Here is an 18,053-nt window from a genome sequence, read left to right as displayed (position 1 = left end):
TCCGCCATGCTGCGCCAGCATCAGCCTCTCTACCTGCAGCATCAGCCTCTCTCCTCCCAGCATCAGCCTCTCTGTCCCCAGCATCAGCCTCTCTGTCTCCAGCATCAGCCTCTCTGTCTCCAGCATCAGCCTCTCTGTCTCCAGCATCAGCCTCTCTGTCTCCAGCATCAGCCTCTCTGTCTCCAGCATCAGCCTCTCTGTCCCCAGCATCAGCCTCTCTGTCCCCAGCATCAGCCTCTCTGTCCCCAGCATCAGCCTCTCTGTCCCCAGCATCAGCCTCTCTGTCCCTAGCATCAGCCTCTCTGTCCCCAGCATCAGCCTCTCTGTCCCCAGCATCAGCCTCTCTGTCCCCAGCATCAGCCTCTCTGTCCCCAGCATCAGCCTCTCTGTCCCCAGCATCAGCCTCTCTGTCCCCAGCATCAGCCTCTCTGTCCCCAGCATCAGCCTCTCTGTCCCCAGCATCAGCTTCTCTGTCCCCAGCATCAGCCTCTCTGTCTCCAGCATCAGCCTCTCTGTCTCCAGCATCAGCCTCTCTGTCCCCAGCATCAGCCTCTCTGTCCCCAGCATCAGCCTCTCTGTCCCCAGCATCAGCCTCTCTGTCCCCAGCATCAGCCTCTCTGTCCCCAGCATCAGCCACTCTGTCCCCAGCATCAGCCACTCTGTCCCCAGCATCAGCCTCTCTGTCCCCAGCATCAGCCTCTCTGTCTCCAGCATCAGCCTCTCTGTCTCCAGCATCAGCCTCTCTGTCCCCAGCATCAGCCTCCCGCAGCATCAGCCTCTCTGTCCCCAGCATCAGCTTCTCTGTCCCCAGCATCAGCCTCTCTGTCCTCAGCATCAGCTTCTCTGTCCCCAGCATCAGCCTCCCCATCCCAGCCTTCCCCAGGATCAGCCTCTGTCCTCTCAGCCTCCTCCAGCACGCCGTGCTCCTCTACCGACACTCACAGATCCGATCGCATCCACTCACACACACCCACACACACCCACCCGATCGCATCCACTCACACACACCCGATCGCATCCACTCACACACCCGATCGCATCCACTCACACACACCCGATCGCATCCACTCACACACACCCGATCGCATACACTCACACACAAAGACACACACACTGACGATATTGCACATACGCGCTGATACTCACAACATCCGGGGATATCACATGCTTCTGGCCATGTGATCCCCCGGCAGGTCCTGGAAGCTCACAACTGCACAGTATCGCCGCCGAGAAGCAAGCGATATCCCAGGATGTTGTGAGTATGTGGATGCGATGTGATGTGTGAGGGTGAGTGTGATCTGATTTGTGTGTGTGTGTGTGTGTGTGCTGTTATGTGTGTGTATGTTCCGCAGCTGCAGGACCTTGATGTGTGGATGCGATGTGATGTGTGTGTGAGGTGTGTGTGAGAGTGAGTGTGAGCCGGTGTACACTGGTAACTATGATACACATCGGGTAACTAAGGGACCTTAGTTACCCGATGTTTATAATGGTTACCAGCTTTCACGGCCTCCGTCAAGATCCCAGCATCGCAAGGTTATGTCTGGCGCTGCCGGGATCCTGACGGAGCCGGTGTAGAAGCAAGCGATATCCCAGCATGTTGTGATGTGTGAGGTGTGTGTGAGAGTGAGTGTGATCTGATGTGTGTGTGTACTCACCTGGGAATCGGAGCTCCCTGTCAGTTGGGCCAGAGCGAGCGTGCATTGCGTGAGGGGGGCGGGGCCTGCAGAGAGCCGGGGCGAGAGGCCAATCCGTGTGGGGGGGCGGGGCCATGGCGAGCCCAGCGGCCAATCAGCTTTGTGTCACCGTAAGGACACAATTTCGGAGCATGACAGACAGACAGATAGACAGACAGACAGACAGACAGACAGAATAAGGCAATTATATATATAGATGATCTTTGTTCTATCCAATATTTCAGGAACCAGTTCAAAACCGGACTTGTTTCCAAAATGCATCAACTTGTTTAGACCTTCTTTTGCTTATTTCTGACTCTGAATTTTATGGTGAGGACGCAGTAGAGGTTTTCAGCTGATGATTCTTTCATGAAGCCCATATTTGTTCAGGTGTCAATGAACCACAAATCCAGAGTCTGTTAAATCTTCCTGAGGGTCTTTTGCAGTCATGCAGGGGTTCTGATTTGACTTCTAGCAATCATACGAGCAGCTTTCTCAGCAATTTTGCTTGATCTACAAGACCATATCTTGACCTCCTCTGTTCCTGGTAACTGCCATTTTTGAAAATGCTTTGCTATCTTCTTGTAGCCTTCTCCTGCTCCTCCACCATTTTCATTTTCAGAGTGCTAGGCAGCTGCTTATAAGAACCCATGGCTGCTGTTTTTTTTGGTACAAGGTTAGAGGAAGCTTGGTTTTTATAAAGCTGTGAAATTTGCATCACCAGGCCTTTCATAACGATGATGGTGAAAAGCCATAACCCTAACAGGCTAATTAAGGTCTGAAATCTTAGTCAAAATTATCAGAGCACACAGATCTCCAAGGGTGCCTAAACTTTTGCAGTGGCCCATTTTCCTTAGTGTAAAATATGATACTTTTTTTTCTTGCCTAAAATACAAAGGAAATGTGTCCTCTTTAACTTTATGCCTTTTAGAGATAATTTCATCTTAAACTTGCTTAACTGTTCACAATAACAGTAATTTTGACCAGTGGTGCCCACACTTTTACATGCCACTGTAAAACAGGGGCCCAACTGACTATGTTTAATTTATAATACAGGGGGAATTTTGGATCCTCCTGGGCACCTGACCCATGGGGCAACTTACACCTCTACACCCCCTATAGCTATTTAATTGTTGAAAGGAATCTGTCAGCAGGTATTTTCTATCTAATCTAACAGCAGCATGATGTAGGGGCAGAGATCCTGATTTCAGTGATGCATCACTTATTTTACTGGGTGCAGGAGTTGTGATTCAATCACAGTTTTCTCTGCTGCATTTTTGCAGAGCTCGGAATACTGAGCCCTGTATAACCCTGCTTCCACCATTGATTGACAGCTCTCCTTGTATAACCCCACCCACACCACTCATTGGTAGCTCCCCTTGTATAGCCACGATCACACAACTGATTGGCAGCTCTCCTTGTATAACCACACCCACACCACTGATTGGCTGCTTCTTGTGTAAACTGTATATTGACCGAAAGCTGATAATCAGTGGTGGGGATGTGGTTGGACTAGCAGGCACGAGACACCTAGACCTCTTGTGTGAAGAAAATCTCCTGCTGATAAAACACTGATTTCATTGAAACAGCAATGCATAGCCCACTATCGCTGGAATTAGGATTTCTGCCCCTACATAATACTGCTTTCAGATTACATAGCAAAAACCAGGTGGATAGTATTCTATGTAAACTTGCAATACTGGCAGTCTCATAGTTATGGTGTTTTGACTTGGCCGTTATTATTTGTATGGTCATTGATGATACAAAAGGCAATATATTAACATAAATATAGATGGAAATAACATTTTGAGTGGCTGCATACTTTAAAGTTTAGGTCGTGCCACTGCTAATGACCCCATCGCGGTACCACGTGATCAGAAATGTTTTGATTTGGCCGGTATTATTTGTATTGTCATTGATGATACAAAAGGCAATATATTAATATAAATATAGATGGAAATAACATTTTGAGTGGGCTCATACTTTGAGATTTAGTCCCTGCCACTGCTAATGACCCCATTGCGGTACCACGTAATCAGTAATGTTTTGATTTGGCTGATTATTATTTGTATGGTCATTGAGGATACAAAAGGCAATATACTACTATAAATATAGCTGGAAATAACATTTTGAGTGGCTGCATACTTGTATTGTCACTGATGATACAAAAGGCAATATATTAATATAAATATAGATGGAAATAACATTTTGAGTGGGCGCATACTTTGAGATTTAGTCCCTGCCATTGCTAATGATCCCATTGCGGTACCACGTGATCAGTAATGTTTTCATTTGGCCGGTATTATTTGTATTGTCATTGAGGATACAAAAGGCAATATATTACTATAAATATAGATGGAAATAACATTTTGGGTTTGTGCAAACTTTGAGGTTAGGTCCTTCCATTGCTAATGACCCCATCGCAGTACCAAGTGATCAGTAATGTAATATTTATTTGACCTTGGACTGATTCATAGCTTCCTCAGGTTACACACAAGGCTATGTTTTGCATGTTGCTTCTAGTCACTGATGGTCACTAAGATATGTTATTTCTTGTTTAGTCACCAGAGTAAATAAGTGAGTAGGATCTGATTTCCAGGAAAACATAAACAAAAAAATAAAAATAATTTTAAAAAATCTGCGCCATCCTGATGCTAGTGTGTTGCAGGGGTGATTGACATCTGGTAAGATGTGTATTGGCGTGTGCAATGGAAAAAGAACCTGATCCCACACGGAGTCATGATGCCGGTATCCCAGTGACAGTCACATGCCGGTGACGGTGCAGAGTGATGGCTGCAGGTGGATGACACTTGTTGATGGTGGCTGCCAGGTGTAAACAGGCGCTTGTAAAGTAGCTATTTGCCATATGACTTAATGCCTTGCCAGTTGGGAAGTTTCAGTAGTAAATAAATAAGGACAGTGCCGTGCCTTTCTGCATTGCATTGCTCTACATAGGATTCATAAGGTGGAAATGTTTACATTGGCAAAAAAAGGTGGATGGCAAGCGTAAGGATGCAGTGCTGACAGCATTGATGGGTCTGGCGTTCTATTTTGAGGCATAAAGTGTATAAAATTAGGGGTAAGATTAACAAGTGTCATGATTGTGCCACGTCCTGATGTTACCTCTGGGGGACCTGAGGTCAGGGGGTGTCAGCGTTTAATCGGTCATAGGCTCTCTGTTGAGATCCCTTAGACCATTGTCTTTCTGATGCATTTTCCTTTTATGCTGAAGTGGTTAAGGATCCCTTCACTGCTCGCTAAGAATTCTCTTAGCCCTTATTACAGCTGCAACCTATGATTACCTACCCCTTCCACTATATTTACCTTCCCCTGGCTTCACTCCATGCCAGATATAGAATTTCTATTCTGACCATGGTGGAGGAGTTTGTTTCTGTTTAAAAAGAGGTGGTGTTCATTTAGCATCGGTTACGTTACCTTCTGGAGAAGATTTTGGAGCCCTTGTATATTTGTTACCTTGCCTGAGTTCCCTTGCTCTCTTCCCCATTCACTACCTTGGGAGGGGAGGAGGACATCTAAGTGAGTCGGTTCCAGGAGCTTAGCAAGGTACAAGACCCAAGCATCTCAACCTTTAGGGGTAATCTTGGAGACAGGGATTAGCCTAGGGATCCCTACCTTGAGGGACAGCTCAGGTGCACATTATCCCAGCCATGTAACAGTTACTGGAGTGACAACAAGTGTGCATATCCTGGAGCATTTTCCCCTTAATTAGAAGAAATAGAATTGTTAATAAATGTTCTTTTTTTCTTTTTCTGTGAAAGCTGGGTGACAACCAATATAGCCGTCATTATAGGTTCTGCCGGGGTTGTCAAATTGCTTTCCCTAATATTGAAATATAGGGAGAACATGACTACTTATAGATTTGCCATTCATAGAGCTGGAAGACAACCCTTGGTGGCGCAGTAATGGTGGTCATATTAGTTGTCAGCTTGCTTCCCAAAAACAGTTGTAAATTAAAGCAATGAGAAATGAGCAATATAATTTGCACTGCTCTTCTTCTGTCCTCTATGGCAGCCAGTTGTCACAAGTGTATTGTGTCCGCAGGTTACATCTTGTATTGGAGTGAATTTACTTTCTTTTGTTGTTAAAGGGGTTAAGGACTTTTTCTCTGCTGGCTGAGATTACTCTTAGCCTTAATCACAGCTGCAGCATTTTTTCATCACGCCCTTCCGCTATGTATACTCACTCCTGGCTTTACTCCATGCCGGTGATCAATATTCTGTATGCTGATCACTTTATAGGAGCTCGTCTCTGCATAGCTGTGGTGTTGCTTCAGTTGCAGCTGTGAAGTTTCCTGCTGAAGAAACCAAGGAGTGATTTTTGTTGTCTATTTAACCCACATGTTTTTCTTACCTTCCTTGTGTTGTTTTATCGTAGAAATAAGACTAGTGTCCCACTAGCCAACACCCTAGTCAGGGTAACTTCAGGATGTGTGAGAGTTGAGGCTAGTGGTGGCGCATGGGGGAAGAGACCCTTCTATGGATGTTAGGGAGTGCAGGGATCAGCCACCGTTGAGTGGGATGTGGTGACCATTCTTCCCTCTCCTTATTGCCAGGTCTTTCCTTTACATCTTCTCTGGTTTTCCCTCTGTGCTGCCAGGTGTTCCCTCGCCCCAACGTGACAACAATCTTTATTTCTGTGCCAAGCATTTTGGGCAACTCTGGGTCATCTCTAGGCAAAATCACGACAGGCACCACAATGTTGTAACGTCACATGGTCTAGTAAGCGTTTAAGGCACCCATGCCAGGCTGGAGGTGCTCACCGCAGCAGTGAAGACTGGACCAGGGCAAAGTGAATCAAATTGCTTAACTCTAATCACAAAGCATTACCTGTAAAATATATCTTTGTACCGTGTTAGCCAGTAGAGATAAAAAAATTGTTTAAAAGAGGACTCTTAAGCGGGCTTTACACGCTGCGACATCGCTAATGCGAACTCGTTGGGGTCACGGAATTCGTGACGCACATCCGGCCGCATTAGCGATGCCGTTGCGTGTAACACCGATAAGCGATTTTGCATCGTTGCAAAAACGTGCAAAATCGCTAATCGGCGACACGGGGGTCCATTCTCAAATCTCGTTACTGCAGCAGTAACGAGGTTGTTCCTCGTTCCTGCGGCAGCACACATCGCTGCGTGTGACGCCGCAGGAACGAGGAAGCTCCCCTTACCTGCCTCCCGGCCGCTATGAGGAAGGAAGGAGGTGGGCGGGATGTTACGTCCCGCTCAGCTCCGCCCCTCCGCTGCTATTGGGCGGCGGTTCAGTGACGTCGCTGTGACGCCGCACGGACCGCCCCCTTAGAAAGAAGGCGGTTCGCCCGTCACAGCGACGTCGCCGGACAGGTATGTATGTGTGACCGGTCTGGGCGATGTTGTGCGGCACGGGCAGCGATTTGCCCGTGTCGCGCAACAGATGGGGGCGGCTACCCACACTAGCGATATCGGGACCGATATCGCAGTGTGTAAAGTAGCCTTTAGTTCTTTTAAACAATTTTTTTAAAGCATTACCTGGTAATTCATGTTTGTTCTCTTCTTAATTTTATCCCAATTAATATTTTCTTCTTTCCCCTCAGCTCTTAGAACTGATTGCCAAGTCTCAGCTGACGTCCCTGAGCGGCATCGCCCAGAAGAACTACATGAACATCCTAGAGAAGGTTGTACAGAAAGGTACGTGCACAGTATCTGCTGGGAATCCCATGAGTATGAGGATAGCATGGGATGTCGGTCGTAAATGGGGATGGTTTTTGGTGCAAATAATAACCCCTTCTGATTCTGTGGCACAAACAAAGATGGATTAAAAGGGGCAGTATGTATTTGGAGAAAGTAATGGCGGATGAAGAGTTAAATTCCCTTTACACACCAGGTCAGAATAGGATTTAGAACATGTTGTTTGTACAATGGCTTTATGTTACACTGGTTTTCTAGCCTTAAGGCCACGTCTCACTAAGCAACATCGCTAGCAACATTGCTGCTGAGTCACGACTTTTGTGACGTAGCAGTGACCTTGCTAGCGTTGTTGTTGTGTGTGACATCCAGCAACAACCTGGCCCCTGCTGTGAGGTCGCTGGTTGTTGCTGAATGTCCTGGACCATTTTTTAGTTGTTGCTCTCCCGCTGTGAAGCGCACATCGCTGTGTGTGACAGCGACAGAGCAACAACTAAATGTGCAGGGTGCAGGGAGCCGGCTTCTGCGGACGCTGGTAACCAAGGTAAACATCGGGTAACCAAGAAGCCCTTTCCTTGGTTACCCGATATTTACCTTCGTTACCAGCGTCCGCCGCTCTCACGCTGCCAGTGCCGGCTCCCTGCTCCCTGCACACGTAGCCGGAATACACATCGGGTAATTAACCCGATGTGTACTCTGGCTAGGAGTGCAGGGAGCCAGCGCTAAGCGGTGTGCTCTCACGCTGCCAGTGCCGGCTCCCTGCTCCCCGCACATGTAGCTGGAGTACACATGGGGTAATTAACCCGATGTGTACTCTGGCTAGGAGTGCAGGGAACAGGGAGCCGGCACTGGCAGCGTGAGAGCGGCGGACGCTAGTAACTAAGGTAAATATCGGGTAACCAAGAGAAGTGCTTTCCTTGTTTACCCGATATTTACCTTAGTTGCCAAGCGCAGCATCGCTTCCACGCGTCGCTGCTGGCTGGGGGCTGCTCACTGGTGAGATCTGCCTGTTTGACAGCTCACCAGCTACCATGTAGCGACGCACCAGCGATCCCTGCCAGGTCAGGTCGCTGGTGGGATCGCTGGAGCGTCGCTTAGTGTGACGATACCTTTAGGCTGGAGTCACATATCCATGCTTCATGGTCCAAGTATGGACCTCTATAAGCAGACCGGCTGTAGGTCTCCTACCCAAATTAGACAGCCTCTCATGCATATTTGAACCGTTTGGGTCAGGAGACCCCTCGGCCAGTCCAAGCATCATGGTTCAAAAACAATTGCAGGTTGTGACTTATGATGAATTTATACAGATCACATGACCAATCGGTGGGGAATCTACTGGGATTACGTTAGGTCACTTGACAAATTTAGGATGGAGAAGCAGCTAAACTATCTAGATTACTCATCATCATCTTTTGCCCTTTTTCATGGCAGTTCTTGGAGATCAGCAGAATATTCGTCTGATCAAGGAATTACTGCAAACCCTGTACACGTCCCTGTGCACCCTAGTCCAAGGAGTGGGCAAGTCTGTACTGGTGGGGAACATCAACTTCTGGGTCCCCCGAATGGAGACCATCATGGACTGGCAGCAGCAGCTCAATAACATCCAGATCACCAGGGTAAATAGAAAACCAAGATACAGTCATAATAAATATATAAGGATGGATAGATGGATAGATGGATGGATGGATGGATATAGATAGATAGATAGATAGATGAGGGACAGATAGATAGATAATTAGATAGATAGATAGAAAAATGGATGGATGGATAGTGATAGATAGATAGATAGAGGGATAGATAGATAGAGGGATAGATAGATAGTGAGGGAGCCTAGGGGGTGATAAGGCACTGACGGATGTTACATTAATGGATGGGAAAGGAAGGAAGGAAGAAGGAAGGAAGGCAAAAGGGAAGGAAGGAAGGAGAAAGGGAAGGAAGGAGAAAGGGAAGGAAGGAAGGAGTAAGGAAAGGAAGGAGAAAGGGAAGGAAAGAAAAAGGGAGGGAAGGAAGGAAGGAAGGAAGGAGAAAGGGAAGGAAGGAGAAAGGGAAGGAAAGGGACGGAAGGAGAACGGGAAGGAAGGAAGGAGAAAGGGAAGGAAGGAGAAAAGGAAGGAAGGAGAAAAGGAAGGAAGGAGAAAGGGAACGAAGGAAGGAGAAAGGGAAGGAAAGAAGCAAGAAAGAAAACCAATAAATGAATGAGAGAAAAAGGAAGAAAAAAGAAAGGAGAAAGTGAAGGAAAGAAAGTAAAAAACAAAGTAGGAAAGAAAAAAAAACAATGAATGAAGGAGAAAAAAAAAGAAAGGGAAAGAAAGAAAAAAAAAAGAAGGAAAAAGGAAAACGAATGACAGAAAAAGAGAAAGGAAAGAAAGAAAATATAAGAAACAACTAAAGAATGAAATGGAAAGAAGTAATGAAAAAGGAAAGAAGGAAGTAAGAAAAGAAGGTAGGAAACAAAGATGGAAGGAAAAGAAAAACAACAAATAATCAAGGAGAGAAATTAAAGAGAATGAAAGAAAGAGAAGAAAGAAATAGAAGGAAAGAGGGAAGGAAGAAAACAAAGGAAAGCGTCAGAAAGAAAGAGAAAATGAGAAAAAGAAAGAACAAAAGAAAAAGACTGAAGGATATGAAGGAAGGAAGGAAGAAAGAAAGGAGAGAAAAAGAATGAAAGAACGAAGGGAGAAAGAGAAAAAAGAAAGACTGCCTTCCGCTGGCGCACCATTAGGATAGAGCAGTGCATTGTGGGACCACAATGACGTCCTGTGTGATCTCCCCTCAGCACTTAGGTGTAATAGTGGGTGGAGCTAACACTGTTCCCTAGGCAACCAGCAGAAGAGTGAAAGTTAACTGTGATTGGGATTGGAAAACATGTGATAGAATAATCCAGAATCAATACAAAACCCCATCAGCGAAGTGTTTACAAAGTTACTCAACTTCTTAGGTAGAATTTTATTAGTTCTAATAGAAGTAGAATTTTGCTTTAAAATTTGAAAAATAGAGAAAAATGATCGCTTTGTCCTTGTGCTGATTCCTCGCAGATTAACGCATTGTCTCCTCTATCTTTAGCCTGCGGGGAAAGGAATGACCTTAGCAGATCTGCCCTTGTGTCTGCAACTCAACATCCTGCAGAGGTTAACAGATGGCCGGGATATCGTGTGCCTGGGCCAAGTGTCCTCAGATCTGCAGGTTCTCAGCGAGGACCGTCTGTTGTGGAAAAAGCTCTGTCAGTATCACTTTACGGAGCGGCAGGTAACTCTACCCGCAGGCACAATACACAATCTGTCCACCCATCACTGCGTTCCTTCATCCCTTACAATAGCCGCTGTCTCCTCATACCTGGGGTACACTGCGATGCCTCCCAGACACTACGATGTCCCACAAGACACTGCGACGCCCCCTGCCCGGGACACTGACGTCTCCCCAGAAACACTGTGACACCTGCCGAACACTCTGACCCATCCCCCCGGACACTGTGATGCTCCCCAGACACTTTGACACCTGCTGAACACTCTGACCCACCCCCCCGACACTATGACACCCCCCAGGACATTGTGTTGCTACCCAGGCACTGCGAAATCCCTCGCCTAGGACACTGTGACGTCCCCCTAGAAACACTGTGACACCCGCTGAACACTCTGACCCACTCCCCTGACACCGTGACGCCCCACAGACACTGTGACACCTGTCGAACACTCTAACCCACCCCTCATGACACTATGACGCCCCCCCTGGACCCTGTGATGTTCCCACGGACTCTATGACGCTCCACACACACTGCAACACCCCTCGGTCACTGCGATACCCCCGGACTCTGTGACATTCCTCTAGAAATACTGCAGCTCTCCCGGGCACTGCGACGCCCCCCCAGACACTGCGACACATATTCACTATTTTGTATTAAAGACTGTAATAAATTACATTATATTCATACTTATTTCTTTCATTTTTAGATTCGTAAGAGGCTTATCATGTCAGACAAGGGGCACCTGGATTGGAAGAAAATGTACTTTAAGCTGGTGCGGTGTTACCCCAGGAGAGAGCAGTATGGGGACACATTACAGTTCTGCCGGCATTGTCACATCTTGTCCTGGAAGGTAAGAAGAAGGGATGATTGCAAGTCAATGCAGACCTGGACCCATCATCTAATATCTAATGGCAACAGGCACAGTTTATTATATCATTGCATATCGGGGGCCTTACTGGATAGTTGCCCACATGATTCCAGGGAGAATTTAGATTTTGTCAAGATGCAAAGCATGTCCTGATAATAACAGCCGGAATGTCACCATAACAGGGCCAGAGTGCCCGCATAACAGGGCCAGAGTGCCCGCATAACAGGGCCAGAGTGCCCGCATAACAGGGCCAGAGTGCCTGCATAACAGGGCCAGAGTGCCTGCATAACAGGGCCAGAGTGCCTGCATAACAGGGCCAGAGTGCCCGCATAACAGGGCCAGAGTGCCCGCATAACAGGGCCAGAGTGCCCGCATAACAGGGCCAGAGTGCCTGCATAACAGGGCCAGAGTGCCTGCATAACCGGGCCAGAGTGCCTGCATAACCGGGCCAGAGTGCCTGCATAACAGGGCCAGAGTGCCTGCATAACAGGGCCAGAGTGCCCGCATAACAGGGCCAGAGTGCCCGCATAACAGGGCCAGAGTGCCCGCATAAGAGGGCCAGAGTGCCCGCATAAGAGGGCCAGAGTGCCCGCATAAGAGGGCCAGAGTGCCCGCATAAGAGGGCCAGAGGGCCCGCATAAGAGGGCCAGAGGGCCCGCATAAGAGGGCCAGAGGGCCCGCATAAGAGGGCCAGAGTGCCCGCATAAGAGGGCCAGAGTGCCCGCATAAGAGGGCCAGAGTGCCCGCATAAGAGGGCCAGAGTGCCCGCATAAGAGGGCCAGAGTGCCCGCATAAGAGGGCCAGAGTGCCCGCATAAGAGGGCCAGAGTGCCCGCATAAGAGGGCCAGAGTGCCCACATAAGAGGGCCAGAGTGCCCACATAGAGGGGCAGAGTGCCCACATAGAGGGGCAGAGTGCCCACATATGAGAGCCAGAGTGCCCACATAGCAGGGCCAGAGTGCCCGCATAAGAGGGCCAGAGTGCCCGCATAAGAGGGCCAGAGTGCCCGCATAAGAGGGCCAGAGTGCCCGCATAAGAGGGCCAGAGTGCCCGCATAAGAGGGGCAGAGTGCCCACATATGAGAGCCAGAGTGCCCACATATGAGAGCCAGAGTGCCCACATAGCAGGGCCAGAGTGCCCGCATAAGAGGGCCAGAGTGCCCGCATAAGAGGGCCAGAGTGCCCGCATAAGAGGGCCAGAGTGCCCGCATAAGAGGGCCAGAGTGCCCGCATAAGAGGGCCAGAGTGCCCGCATAAGAGGGCCAGAGTGCCCACATAGAGGGGCAGAGTGCCCACATAGAGGGGCAGAGTGCCCACATATGAGAGCCAGAGTGCCCACATAGCAGGGCCAGAGTGCCCACATAGCAGGGCCAGAGTGCCCACATAGCAGGGCCAGAGTGCCCACATAGCAGGGCCAGAGTGCTCGCATAACAGGGCCAGAGTGCCCACATAACAGGGCCAGAGTGCTCACATAACAGAGCCAGAGTGCCCACAAATAGGGCCAGAGTGCTCACAGAAGACAGCTAGGGTGCCTCGATAATAGGGCCAACCAGAGCACACATACAACTGAAGCAGAGTGCAGCTGTTGTCTCTGTTATCACCCTTATATTGCACTGTGCTCTATTTGTTGGAGTCCAGGACAACCCCGCTAGAACCAATAAGCTACTGTAGGACAGGCTAGTGCCCCTATCAATGTAGAAAGGTGATAGCGAGACTGCCACCTGTTGGCAAAGCTTTGGTACTACCATCTACTGTGCCGCTCACTCTCATATCTTCCCTTTTAGGGCACAGAGCACCCCTGCACAGCCAACAACCCGGAGAGCTGCCTGGTTTCTCTGTCCCCACAGGATTTTATCAACTTGTTCCGATTCTGAATTGATTTGCTGAACTTAACGAACTGAACCCTTGAATGGGCGAGATCAAGCTGTAAATATTGTAAATTTCATATATAGACATTGATCGTAGCCTCTGGCAATACCGACGTTCACCGAGAGAGTGCATGTCTGAAGAAAAGATGAAAAAATAACGAAAAACTGGAGGATTTAGATCCAAGAAGTTGAAATTGAGAGGATACTGTTTATATAATAGTTCCTCCGGCGACGTGAATGAATGTCGGGCCCATGAATGAACCATTATAATGAGAATATTGGGATCTACTTCAAATGTCCCACTTTACTGTACTCCGAGAACTCACCCACTACATGTATTTCTACCTCTTCTCCTCCCTAAACCGATAGTAGTCACCCATCTCTTGAAGCAAGCGGTCAGGTGTGATAATGTGAATTTTGAGGGGTTGTCCACCTTTAGGAAAAAAAAATATATTTTACTTAAATATATGTATTTAGGGCTGAAAATATTTTTTGTAATTGGGTTTCATTAAAAATTTTGCTCCGTTTGGCTTGTACAGGCTCTTTATGTTCCTGCTTGTTCAACTTTGATGTGGTCATAAATCAGCTTTAAAACGGAAACGGTGCAAAATTTTTAATGAATCCCAATTGCAAAAATGATTTTTAGCCTCAGATAAATTCATTAAAATAATCACCGCAAAAAGTGGAAAACCCCTTTAAGGAATGGTCAGGATTCAAATAAACATTGTCAGATAGGAAATAGATTTTTTTTTTACGCCATCTATTATACTTTTGTGTGGTCGTTCTCACACTATGTTCTAGTTTGGACTATTTTATAGCGTTGTAGTGATAAATATTTCCTCGGTGTCTTAACCTATTGAAAGAGGAAGCTTTTTATTTCCATAAAGGCGAGTTACACAGCACTTTTTTTTTTTTTGCACAAATTTTACATATATGTTCACACAAGATGCACTTTTGTACTTTTTATATGTGTTTGTCTGTTTGTAAGCATGGTACAGCTGGCTTATGTACATATTTGGCATATGTGAAGGGTTAAAATGATCAAAATGATCAAGGAGCGTCTACTATCAATAAGGTTGGGGGTTGGATGGGGCAAAAGGTCTATATTCTACAACCTATGAGTGTATTGTCTATTGGTGCAATGATATATGATGGAAGTGCAATGATGTAAAACACCAGGGATTACTACAGTATATAATTACAGACAGAAAAGGACCCCTGTGCAAGAACAATATATGGGCTCTTTGCAGCCAAAGAGCTCCTCAAAATGCACAATTCCTCCTTGTTTGGAGGTAGTAATGGGCCTCCTTAACTTTTAGGCCCTGTTTGACCATACAGGTTGTACCAATAATATGTCCGACACTGTGTGAGTCCAAATATAGCCCTTCTCCATTCAATATGAGATTTTGTATTCTGCAAGGTCATAGTCACAAGTATGGTGTGACTTAAAGGGGATCTGCCACTTGCCATAAATATGTAATTTGGTTACCCTATGTAAAAGCTACTGTTCTCCTGAATCCGGCGTTACTTTTATTTTGTTCCTGTGCCTCTCCGTTCCTGAGATATGACATCTTCTTCCCTGCATAAAAGTTTAGTCTCTATAGTCCAGTGGGCGGGGATGCCCACAGAGCAGAGTTGAGGACCACGCCCACTTAAGAAAGAGCCTAGATTTATACACCGGGAAGAGGAAGCCATATCTCAGGAACAGAAAGGCGCAAGAACAAAAGAAAAACAACTCCGGATTCAGGAGAACAGCGGCATTCATACCAGATAAAAATAATATATATTTGTTGCAAGTGAAATTTTCAATTGAAGTTCACTTCTTCATCTAGGCAGTCTTATTCTAAACTTGGTTACAGTCCTAAGGACTGTAGACAGGATGGGTTATTTTACTCTAAGGGTTGCAACATTTGCCTTTAAGGATATTAATATTGTACATGTCCAAAACATTTCCACCTGGATGATCTACTTTTCGGTTGACACACTGACCTCAGGATCTATCATTAAAGGGTTTCTCCATGGCTGCTCTCTTCCACAACCAGCACCACAGGAGAGCTGCAATACCAGAAACATGTATGGCCAGGTATAGGGCTATTCATGGAGGAAAGCAGACTTTTTTTTTTTTTTTTTAATCAAGGACAATAATTAGTCCTGGGCTCAATATTTCAGAGAAAAGGAGTGGATCATCCAGGCTGAACAGTTTTGGGATAATAATAATAATAATAATAATAATAATAATAATCATAGCGGTACAAAGATTGATATTTTAATCAAAAATAATGTGTAAAAGGACAAGGTAAATTTTCAGTCTCTGTATACCGTATCTGTTCCCCTCAGGCATAATGGTGGAAGGTTCCTCTACTCCCTAAAATTTTGAGACGTGAAGCACAAAGTGCTTCCATTTCAATCCCTAGCATGGCTGCATTTGTGTGGCTGAAAAGGAAGGGCCTGAGTGTGGCAGATTAATGGTCTTCATCGCTAGGGCTAGGGCTGGAAGAAGAAATTGGTGGAGACCCCTATGCCACCAAAGAGACTTCCTCTGACCTATATTATAACGACTAAGAGAGGTAGACATTGAGAGACCCGTGTGGCCACCTCTGCATCTCGCAAAAAGTTGGTGGAGACCCCCATGCCACCCAAGAGACTTCCTCTGACCAATATTATAACGACTTGTAAGAGAAGTAGACATTGAGAGACCCATGAGGCCACCTCTGCACCTCGCAAAGCCACCAAACCGTGAGCAGAACAGTAAATGGTGGAGACCCATTGGGTGCCCAAGGTCTCTGTCACCTTGAGTCCCTGATTAGTCCCATTCATCAGCTGTAATGATAGATGAAAGGGTCAGGACATGGCTTGGATAGCCTGCAAATATTTTACTCAGTAGACTTGTTGCCTAGAACGTCTCTTCAACTTTACTTATGGGCCCAAAAATTGGGCAATAGAGAGGTCCTCACCTGCTGATATGTAGACGACAGAAATCTGAAGTGCAATCTATTATAAGGGAGGAACGTGTATATACAGTGTGTGTGTGTGTGTGTGTGTATGTGTGTGTGTGTGTATATATATATATAATATATATATATATATATATATATATATTACAGGGTGGTCCAAAAGTAGGTGGACAGTATGCGTAATAGGGTTATCAAACATGGTGTAAAGTGAAACTGACTCAGTTGCCCTTAGCGACCAATCAGATTCCACCTTTCATTTTCCAAACAGTCTGTGACGAATGAAATGTGGATTCTGATTGGTTGCTGAGGGCAGCTGTGTCAGTTTCACTTTACACCATGTTTCATAACCCTATTACACTGTCCACCTACTTTTGGACCACCCCGTATATGTGTATATATATATATATAATATATATATATATATAAATATATATATATATATATATATATATATATATATATAATATATATATATATTCATTCCACCATGACTTTTTACTTTTCCACTTTGCATGTTAGACAGACTTGTTTTACGCAGTGTTTTTTTTTTGTTACTTTTTTGGGGTGTGATGGCTCCACGATTCCTATGTTATAGTAATTATTCACCATGTATAATGGATTCTTCTTTTTCAGAAATATCTACAAAGATATATATATATATATATATATATATATATATATATATAGCTTTGTATACGGTATATATATATATATATATATATATATATATATATATAATATATATTATAGATGAAGGCGACAGCACAGACTGCTATGGGGCTGAACCCTTCGGTGCAAACAACCGGAGATTAGGGATATGAGGTGTCAGCTTTCATGACGTGGAGTGCCCCATATTGCTTTTTTGCTATGGGGCCTCCTCTATATGTCGGCGCTGCCTTCTATCCCTTACTGTCGGAGTGTGTTTTGTTTTTTAATGACTTTTAAGCAGATTTCACCGCAAGATTTGTCAAGTTTGGAGACACACATGTATATATATATTTATTGGATCTTTGCCGATTTCGCTTTTCGCTTTTAAAGCATCCGGTAAATACGGCTTCATTATATCTACGACCCCCCGTATTTCTGTGTGACACATCGGCTACACTGCAGACTGCTGGTTTACTGCTGTGAGTGTATTATAATGAGACGGACCATAAAGCTGTTCACCCGCCGTGACCTGTGAAATTTTTACTGTATGAACTCATACACTGCAATAAAACATGACATGTTTACAAGCATTCCTGGCATTTTCTGCTTTCTTTAAACATTCAAGGGTTGTATGAGATAAGGAAGAAAAGGCCTTACTTTTAGTTTTTTCCCAGAAGTGGTGCCACTCTTGTGTGAAGGTCGTCACAGGTATTGCAGCTCAGCCCTATTAAATTAAAGTAACACCCCTGTAGAAAAGCATGGTCCTGGTTTTGGTGTACATACCAGTCCAGGAACTGTCATGATTTCCATACTATGTAACTTGACATTCACTTCTTTTAAGTGGTCAGTTCATATTCACCTGCACTCTGCCAGCACTATAGGTTCTGGAACGTCCTTTCCCTAACTTCCCAGCTCCTGCTGTCGTCCAATGGTTTGCCTGTCCTGAACTAAAACCCCCACATTTCTTTTACGCTTCTGACAGAAGAAAAAGCAGGAGTAGAGACCAAGACACCTCATAATTCATCCTGGGGTCTCTGCTGTGACTCATTTAGAACTAATACTGTCTAATTCACTATCAGTCGTGACCATACCCACACAACACATTGTTCTATGCCCTGCTATTATC

General features: G+C 45.8%; 1 protein-coding gene across 1 annotated transcript in view; it reads left to right on the top strand.

The window, feature by feature from the left end:
* The window catches only part of FBXO32 (F-box protein 32), a 39,423-nt gene extending 21,906 nt beyond the window's left edge, over positions 1–17,517 (top strand). The window contains exons 5-9 of the mRNA XM_075352896.1: positions 7,260–7,353; positions 8,782–8,966; positions 10,414–10,596; positions 11,298–11,441; positions 13,242–17,517. Coding sequence (XP_075209011.1) covers positions 7,260–7,353; positions 8,782–8,966; positions 10,414–10,596; positions 11,298–11,441; positions 13,242–13,331 — 696 coding nt within the window. The 3' untranslated portion in view covers positions 13,332–17,517. The remainder of the gene's footprint in view (positions 1–7,259; positions 7,354–8,781; positions 8,967–10,413; positions 10,597–11,297; positions 11,442–13,241) is intronic.
* The last annotated feature ends 536 nt before the right edge of the window (positions 17,518–18,053 follow it).

The sequence above is a fragment of the Anomaloglossus baeobatrachus genome, chromosome 6, assembly GCF_048569485.1.
Source record: "Anomaloglossus baeobatrachus isolate aAnoBae1 chromosome 6, aAnoBae1.hap1, whole genome shotgun sequence".
NCBI lineage: Eukaryota > Metazoa > Chordata > Amphibia > Anura > Aromobatidae > Anomaloglossus > Anomaloglossus baeobatrachus.
The sequence above is the reverse complement of the archived record's forward strand: the minus strand, read 5'-3'. Positions and strand labels throughout refer to the sequence as shown.